The 9,731-nt window shown below is 41.5% G+C and overlaps 1 protein-coding gene across 1 annotated transcript; it reads left to right on the top strand.

The window, feature by feature from the left end:
• The first annotated feature begins 3,038 nt into the window (after window positions 1-3,038).
• Window positions 3,039-5,787, top strand: LOC127526526 (uncharacterized). The gene is made up of 8 exons (XM_051922152.1): window positions 3,039-3,634; window positions 3,750-3,862; window positions 3,951-4,054; window positions 4,159-4,333; window positions 4,462-4,573; window positions 4,682-4,770; window positions 4,840-4,916; window positions 5,004-5,787. Exons 1-8 carry the CDS (start codon window positions 3,113-3,115, stop codon window positions 5,669-5,671), a joined length of 1,860 nt encoding a protein of 619 aa, XP_051778112.1. The 5' UTR covers window positions 3,039-3,112; the 3' UTR covers window positions 5,672-5,787.
• Window positions 5,788-9,731: the final 3,944 nt, after the last annotated feature.

Genomic DNA, 9,731 nt, shown 5'->3' with positions numbered 1-9,731 from the left:
ACCCTCAGCAAGATTGAACCAATGGCAACCTCATCCAAACTCAAACATAGACAAGTATTCCATGTTTTCAGTCCAGCACAGTTGCCCTCTGGAATAAAGGAATTACTTCGACCTCCATTATGGGCAAACCATATCAACTATTGGTTCTGGCTAAGGGCAGCCCAATTTTGGCCAGGTTAAGCTGTAGCATAGTGAGAGAAGAGCTGTTAGTAAGGGTATTACTAGGGTTTTATAAGAACGAGTAGAGGTTATGTCATTGGCTTCTTGAGTAACCAGAAGCAGATCATCTCTACTTACCACTGGTGTAATGTTCTGTCCATCAGTGTTGCTCATCCTGGATTTAACGTTTGTTCAGAACTTCAGTCCATTTTGCACCTCAGAGAGAGAGCTGTCCGTGGCTGTTACATAGTCTGGAATCGATCATCTGATCAGTTTAGGCTGTAGATGTTACATTGCAAAGGGAGGCCCAATCAGGCAAACCAACAATTTTAGGGGGCAATAAGAGTGTCTTGGCAGCAATTTGCTAAGCCAGGAAACGGGTTCTACTCTGGAAAAATGCATAATGCCAGTCTGTCCTACACAGTTAGGAAACATATGAAAAACATAATGTATATTTAAAACATAAACACATCAGCAGGATGAGAGTTGTACCAGTTTCACATTCTTGACACTCTTATCCAGCTACAAATAACTGACCTTTCCAGTAAACAGAGATACTGTATAAATAACTGAGTGATTATATGAGGTCCACTTTGTGGTTTGTCAATAGCATTCTTATTTAAAATGTACAGGATTTTATTTTCAAAAATGATTTCACTGCTGTACAAAATGACAAGTACTCTAAGTTCATAACGAAATGCACAAGTGATGATCTTAGAAAGGAAAATAAGAACACTAAATGGCTGTGTCCTTGTAATATACTTAGGGCAGGGGTGGGCAAATTCATTCCTGGAGGGCCGCAGTGGCTGCAGGTTTTTGTTCCAACCCAATTGCTTAATAAGAAGCACTAATTGCTCTAGAAACACTTCTGCTTCATTTTAGTTATCTCCCTCGTTAAGATTATGAACCCTTATTGCTTATTTAAATCTTAAACAGCTGCATTCTTGATTTTTAATTGCTCCTGATTAGCAATAAGATGCAAATGACAAAAGAAACCAGCAGTTATCCATTTTGCTTGTTACCCTTTACACCTGTGTGTATTTATCGTGCACTATTTGGTTTAATTAAATACTTGGAAGGAAAGAGAAGAGAAAAAAGTGAAGGATTGAGAATTACCCATCTGTTTTACACTTCAAAGTATTTGGATGATATCCTTAGAATGGAAAAAAAAAATCTAGGATATGAGAATGACTTGACATAGTAGAGTTAAAGCACTAACAAGCCATGAAATGTAATTATTGGCAAGGATTGTTTTCTAATTAAGCAACTGGGTTGGAACAAAAACCCGCAGCCACTGCGGCCCTCCAGGAAAGAATTTGCCCACTCCTGGCTTAGGGGAACGGACGACTTTGGGCGCCTTCTTAGTTTGGGGCCTTGCCTGTCCTGTTACTACAACTCTGAACATTATTCATTAACATTAAATTGAACTCTTCCATGCAGTATTTAACACTCATACTACATTTATCTCAGATCAAAACAGCTTTACAACAGTAAACGGGCGAGGAAAATTATTACTTTACAATATGTCTAAGATACACAAATCGTGAGCCTGAATAAAACTGACAATATTTAATCATAGGAACATGATCATTGCTGTGAAATTAATCAACTGTTTAGCTACAGCGCTTTGTGTTTTCTGGAGAAAAGTTTACTTTTCCTCATGTAGGGTGTGCTACAAGTAAGATAGTTTGTCGAAAAAGTCCCACAATAGTTTAGTATAGGAGAAAATAAGAAAAATAAGTGATGCTTAATCATCTTTTTGCTTTCGCTTTACACAGTGGAAAGGAGAGGGGGTTCATTCACGGCTATGTTGCAAAGGGGCCATTCCTAAAACAAATATACTAATTCTGTGTTTTACGACAAAAAAAAAAAGAAAAAAAAAAAACTCTTTAAACAGTCTTGAACATTGAAACAAGAACATGATATTGAGGGCACTACTTATATTTAAATGTACATTCATTTCTCTGTTCAAAATCATTGTTTTACGTTTATTTATTTCACCTTTTAACTATAAACATATACGTCATAATTTCGAGTAAACTTAATCATCAAATGTGCATTAAAACCGGCGTACTGTACAAAGATTTTCTGATAAGTTTAGAACAAGGCACGGTACTAAATACATACTGCAAACTGTGAATAGGATTAATAAACTATTCGTAGAGAAAAGCCAAGCAAAATGACACCTTTTATTGGCTAACTAGAAAGATTACAATATGCAAGCTTTCGAGGCAACTCAGGCCCCTTCTTCAGGCAAGATGTAATACAGAAACTGAAGTTTCCTATGTTTATATACACACTCTAGGACAAGAAACAACATTGGTAAATCTTTAAATGAGAGATTTTGTATGTAAAAAATTAATAGATTCATTCAGGCTAGGGTTAATTTAGCAAGAGAGAAAAGAACAATGTATTGTCAAGATCTCTGGATAAGATAACTGTCCAACAAAGTCTTTTGAAGTTTGTAATGAGTTTTTCAAAACAATGTGGGTCTGTAGACAGGTTGTCTGTCTATTCGTGAACTATTCGTGAACTGTATGCACGTGATGCTTACATGAATTACCTCTAGATGACTGGAATCACAGTTATAACCAAGATACAATGATAAGTTAATCATACTAACTGTAAAAAAGTAAGCATTAAATACATCGGTCTGATTGCAATAAATAATCGGGAACTTCATTCTGAATCGATCGCGATTTATTAGTACTTAAAGTACCCAGTCGAGCCAGCTGAACCCAACTGCACTCTGATTGCTCACGCACTGGCAGTACACGTGCTCACGTACTCACGTGCTCATGAGGCGTTTACAATCTGCGCTCTGCGCTCCTGTGGCAGCAGGAAGAGTTTAAAAGGCCGTCGCGGAGTAACTTTAGTAATTAACTTGTTTTTCTCTTTGGTTTCTTTTTCATTTTTGGACATGTAGTGGAAAAGTTTTTGTTATTTATAGTCTATGGTTATTGCGATGGGGGTGATTTATTTCTTTTGCTGTCTTTTGTGTGGTTTTCCATTATTAGGATTATCTGGTTCAGCTGATGATTTTCAGGCTGCTGAAAGGAAGTATGATGTTCCATTACAGAAGACTGAGCCTAAGCTTGTTCCAGGGTCTTCAAAACCCATGCTTTTTGTGCCTGCTGAAGGTGTTCCTTTTGTTGTAACTCCTTTTCCAAATAGCCTTTTGGATCCTCGGGCACTGACTGGTCCCAGTGCCAAACTGCCCGGAGTACTGAAAGCTTTGTTGAATCCTATATCGCCACAGCCTGTGGTGAAACTACCCATATATCCCAAATCTGACGTGTCTTTGACTTGTAGCCTCTCTAACATGATAGTGAGAGTTAAAAAATCATTCTTTGGGTTTGGCTGCACTGAGGCTGACCTTGTTCTTGGTAGTAACTGCAAAAGCAATGGTAAAGATGAAGCCACTGGAGACCTGCTCTTTAATTATTCTCTAAATGCTTGTGGTGGTAAAAGATCAGTAAGTATGTTATTTGAACATAACCAAGATCACCACAATGCAATGTCCTGCAGCTTTATACATGTGTACTGCTTAGCTATCCAATAGTTCATTATGGTATTTTGCCTGACTTTAGATGCATGGGGGATGTCTGACATATGAGAATGTTCTCCATTCCAAACCAGAAGTGCCAGGAGTAATCCGTAGAAAGCAGCCTGTCAATGTTGCTCTGAAATGCTGTTATTTCAGGTGAGTAAATGGAATGCCATTTACTTATCAGCTGTGTGGTTCTGTCCACCCATAATTTAGAATTAACATTAACCATCTACTACTATAGGTACTACCATGTTTACAAAGGTGCAGTGCACCCTACCTGGAGTGCCCCCTCTGGTGTGCAGTCCCTTCATCACCCTTCTGGCATGGTTTTGAAGTTAATGGATGGTAACTTGAGATATCCAGACATTGAATAGCAGTAAAAGCCAAGAGCAAAGCTCAGTGTGGATTTTTGTGAGTAGCTAATGTGGTGGACTTGTTTCTTTACACAGCTACCTTTTCCAAGCCATCTGAAGCTAAAGAATATCATTTGGGCCAAGAAATCCACTTTCAGGCTGTTAGCTACCCCAACAGTGCCAGACAGTGGCTTTTCCTTCACTCCTGCTTTGCAACTCCTAGTCCAAATCCTAACTCCCATCCACAATATACAGTAATTAACAACTATGGGTAAGTAAAAAATGTGTTCATACTATTAACCTTGTTGCTAATGATGAAACGAATCTTTAGATTTTTCTTTTTGGTCCTAAAGGGGGTTCTCAATTAAACTTGCCGTTTAATGTGGTGCAATCTTGCAGGTGTATGGTGGATAGTAAACAGGAAAGCTGCTCCTCCAGATTTGGGAGGCCAAGGATGGCTAATGTCTTCTCCTTTACAGTATCTGCTTTCCAGTTTAATGACCACAAGCAGGTAAAGCCCTTGTCTACACCTATAGGACACTTGGTGATGTGCTTGACTAGGCAGGTGTCCTGCTCTATGCCCATTCATATTCTCAGTTTTCAACCATTCTGCTTGCAGGTTTATTTTCACTGCAAGATGTTCACAAAGAAAAGCCAGGATGTGACCAATACTGCCAAGTTCTGCACTTACAACAAAAAACTATCAAGGTAACTTGTGTGTGATTAATGAGATGTGATGCCTAAATGGAATAAACACAACTAAAATTGCCCATGCAGGTGGCAGGAGCTTGGTGGTCATGACCGTGTATGTGAATGCTGTGACTCAGTCTGTGGCCCTTCAGAATATGATGAAGGTAAGAAAACCGTATTTGGTCTCCACTAGTTTAACCAACTGAAGTGAAGCTGTCCTACAAATGGATTAATTCTGCTTATCTTGCTAGTTACTGAAAGCAATGGCCCAGTGGTGGTGGTTGGCCAGGATGGGCACCCAGGGGCCGGCGAAGGGCACCACGGCGGCCGGCACCCAGGGGCCGGCGAAGGGCACCACGGCGGCCGGCACCCAGGGGCCGGCGAAGGGCACCACGGCGGCCGGCACCCAGGGGCCGGCGAAGGGCACCACGGCGGCCGGCACCCAGGGGCCGGCGAAGGGCACCACGGCGGCCGGCACCCAGGGGCCGGCGAAGGGCACCACGGCGGCCGGCACCCAGGGGCCGGCGAAGGGCACCACGGCGGCCGGCACCCAGGGGCCGGCGAAGGGCACCACGGCGGCCGGCACCCAGGGGCCGGCGAAGGGCACCACGGCGGCCGGCACCCAGGGGCCGGCGAAGGGCACCACGGCGGCCGGCACCCAGGGGCCGGCGAAGGGCACCACGGCGGCCGGCACCCAGGGGCCGGCGAAGGGCACCACGGCGGCCGGCACCCAGGGGCCGGCGAAGGGCACCACGGCGGCCGGCACCCAGGGGCCGGCGAAGGGCACCACGGCGGCCGGCACCCAGGGGCCGGCGAAGGGCACCACGGCGGCCGGCACCCAGGGGCCGGCGAAGGGCACCACGGCGGCCGGCACCCAGGGGCCGGCGAAGGATCTAAAGGATACTTGCAGTTTTATTGAGATTGTTCTTGGACTTCATGCAGACCTGATGCTACTGAAAATCGTGTGTGTATATACACTGTAGTATGTGGAACAGCTTTTAAAACCTTTTGCCTGTGAACCCTGCATTTAAAGGTACAGTCAATAAAGATTTGTATCTGCCTAGAGTGTCTGGACTCTCTTTGAATAGGAGCTGTGGTATACTATGTTTTTGACAAATGTTTCAGCATTCTTTTATGCCAAATTGTCATCCTGTCCTAGATGGGTTTTGTTCTGACTTGCCAATTAAGCTTTATCTGGGGAGAGCTCCTGACCATTGGAGATTCTCTACCAGTGACTGGACCATGGTCTAGCAATATTTAGTGTTGCTAGAATGTGCTAACAATGTAGCTTAAGCACCATGTACCTCCAATATCCTTCCACTTAGTGATGCTTAGCCTGGGCAGTTGTGCCACCTGTGAGGGTAGCTCCAGTGGTAGTGCTGCTGCTTTGCAGTAAGACTGGAAGATTGTGGGTTTGGCTCCTGCCTGTGTTGATTAGCGCTTCTCAGTGTTATATTACCATGCATGGGGTTAGATGCTGTCCATGTTATGTGACCTTATAAACTGTCATTTTGCTTGAATTCTCAAAGCAAGATTAAAAGTAAATTACAATATTTTAGTTCCTAGTAACTTATACAAAACATTGTGAACCTTTTTGAAGTGAGACATATTAAACTTAAAATTTAACAAGCCCAAAGCATCTTTAACAATGTTAGGACCAACTATATACAACTTAGGATTCATTTTCAAGGTCCATCAAACTGTAGCTACATTCAGAAAATGTATGAAATACAGTAATCTGAAATTCTCATACCCAGGACACTCTTGCCAAAGCAGTAATGTGCAGGTCAAGTTCTTTGGAAGGTTGTCTAATGACTTGCCTCAATTTTCCATACCAGGTTTGGGATGTACTAGAATAAAGCAGGTTCAGTGACAGTCTACTTGACTGTTCCTCCTGGTGCAGTTTTCTCTGGCTAGCCTAAAGATTGGGCTCAACCAGAATTTCCCTGACTTGGGAAATCTGACTTTAAATCATTCCTGCACCTTTTATCTAGTTGTCTTTACTTCAGTTGGCATTACCAATTGATGCTTAATGGAAGTATGCTGCACATTCCCATATGTCCTGGCTACATTTATTAGCCAATATTAGGTTTCATGTTGAGTGGGCTTGATCCATTTCAAACTTTCTAGTGTTGGACAGTCATGGTCTATAAAACAAGTCAATGGTTATTGAACCTTTGACTACTTTGGAAATCCATGTGAATCTTGACACTTGCTGCTTTTGTCAGCTCGGTATTTTCCTGCAGTGTGAACTTCTATAGACTTGGTCACAATTGGATACTGATGCAGTCTTGGCAGCCAGTGTAAGTTAGGTTTTGGTTTGCTTTCTTTTGATGGACAATTTTTGTTGCAGCTTGCTACATATATAAAACGGTAAGCAAATGTTTGCACTTTCTGGCCTCTTAAGCAAAATTGAAATTTGATAAATTTTGATCACCTGGAGAAGGTGGTTGTAGTAGTACTACTATAAATTAGTCTTGCTCTACTATGCTTAAAGGAAATCCCTTAATGTTTGGTTTTAACCACACTTGTTCCTCTATCCCTTCTATTGATCAACTATTTTTCCAAGAGTTCAGTGACTGTCCAATTACTACCCCATCAGCCTTCTAGCTTAGTTGTACAGCTACTAGAAGTGGTAAGAAGTGACTCCTGCAGCAATGTTTCAAATGGTCTCCATAACAATGTGCCTAATGAAGGATGTAACTTTATTACATTAACTTGAATGCTACACCCACCCTCTTCCTTAGTAAATTACAGCCCATTTTCTCCAACTTCCTTCCTTCTACCTGCTAAACTCAGCTAATTTGTTTTTATGGGACAGTCATGTTTCCCAACAATTGGGGTTATGCTCTGGTTCCAGGAATGTATGCTGTACATACAAGTGGATGCTAGTGTGGGTTGGGTTTTTTTTTGGGTGGGGGGTCTGAAATGGGTAATAATGGAGTGCAGTATGCTGGATTTTCCTGGACCCTGCACCTATTTTCAGTTGGTCCTTCTAATAGATGTATAGACTGCACATCCCCTAGAATTCTATCCAATCTTGTCAGCAGACTTTTTCACTTTCAACACGTCTGCTAGATTAACTGGAAACTAGGAACTGAGCCTCTAGTATTGACTGACAGGTTTTAGTCTTATCAGAATGAAAAATAGGGGTATAGAAATTTTAGTCTTGACTGATCCACCCTCAGCTTGAGTATGCTGCAATATGACATTACTGGCCAACATGATGATTGATTGCAGCTAGTAAAATGGTCAAGAATATAAATACAACTTAAACCATGGAAGCATGCTTAGGTAAGCGAGTTAATTAGTTCATGGCTTTGAAATTATGGCAACTTTAGACTGAATGTGATATCTTCCTTAACCATTCTGACCACTATAGGACTTGTTTATCGAGATAACTACCGGTGTTGGGTGCATCTGGGCCACACCAGTGACTGAACTGATTGTGATCAACTAGAACTCCAATAACCTGTTCAGGGCAGAGTCAGTATGTTAACAAACTGTTTACCTTTTTCAATGCAGAATAAGCTATTTTATCCCTTCAGCTGCAGTATTAGAATTGATTCTAAAATTTGTTTTTTTTGCTACATTTTATGATAGAAATATTATGCTGTTCTCAAAAGTGGTCTGTTACTGGGCTAGTGTTATGATAATGTGGTCACTGAACCCAGCAGGTGTCCTGTATTTTCTTGAATGTGAAAATTTGTGCTCTGCTTCCGACACAGTGAGGAGAGTACACACAAAGATCTTGGATGAAGTGGAGCATGGGGCAGAGATCAATCTTTAATTGCTACAGTTAGTGAAGGCAAACACTATCAACTTTATGGATATGAAATTGTAGCTTTTTTTTAATTAAATGCCCAATATCACCAAGTAAGAAAAATAAGGATAAACATTGTTGAGTGAATGTGGGTAACTGGGTTGGACAGGGTAGACTTCTCTGATTATATTTATTTCATTTGACATGTTTAAAGAAAACCAGGAGGTAAACCACACAAGGTGGTTCTCTTAATACTGATTTCTTCATCTGTGATGTATGCTTTCATACTGTAAATTCTTCAGTCAAGCCATTACTGTGGGAAATGGATTATAAAGATTGTGGATAGACAGATGGAAAGATATGTGGGAAAAGAGACATGTTAACCTATTTTACATGTAAATCATTTTGAAGAACAGGCCATTTCACCAAAACATCACTCACTTGTAGATTGTCAAGAATGATCTACTACAAACAAAAGATAAAGGCCATCTGCATAGGGATTTCTATATATGGCAGATTTCCATTCTTTTCAATATCCTGCATAATCTACAGCCTGATTACTTTCCTTACAGCCCCGGAGAAGAAAACCAGACCAGTCAGCAAGAAGATTGACTTCAGTTGGGCTGGTTTTCTCGATATTGGTGTAGTTTGGGTTCTCTTTCAGCGGTACTTCTGCTCCTTCTGCCTGTGTTGATGTATACCTCCATACACCCAGAGCTTGATACCTTGGTACAAAAACTCTCCATCTTAAACTTAGGATCACCTTCCATTTATACCTACCGCTCTTCCTTCCGAGTTCTGAGACACGCATGAACTGAAACCAAAGCTTTGGATTCCTTCCCCACTTCCAAGTCAATTCAGTAAGGCTTTAGCTCTGCCCTTCTGTAGCAGAGTTCTTTAACATGTTGAGCATTTTGGCTGTGCTAAGTTTCAGAACCTTTCCAGACCTCCCACTGTGTTTGTTTCTTATAGATCGAAGAGAAGCAAATGTTTCACTGCATGGATAAGAAGGTACAAGGAAACAGTTAGGCCAGGTCTTCACACTGTAAGTTATAAACACATAAGAGAGAACGGCTGTATCAGAATTTGCACAGGAGATGGTATCATTTTCCAATCTAAAGACTTTCAGTGTTCCCTTCTCTTGCAAGTCTGAAATGAAGAGCAAACAGATGAGTTGTCCACCAAAGTCTGGATTATTTTAGTGCAGTTAAATTAA

This window comes from Erpetoichthys calabaricus, chromosome 2 (assembly GCF_900747795.2).
Source record: "Erpetoichthys calabaricus chromosome 2, fErpCal1.3, whole genome shotgun sequence".
Lineage (NCBI taxonomy): Eukaryota > Metazoa > Chordata > Cladistia > Polypteriformes > Polypteridae > Erpetoichthys > Erpetoichthys calabaricus.
The sequence above is the reverse complement of the archived record's forward strand: the minus strand, read 5'-3'. Positions and strand labels throughout refer to the sequence as shown.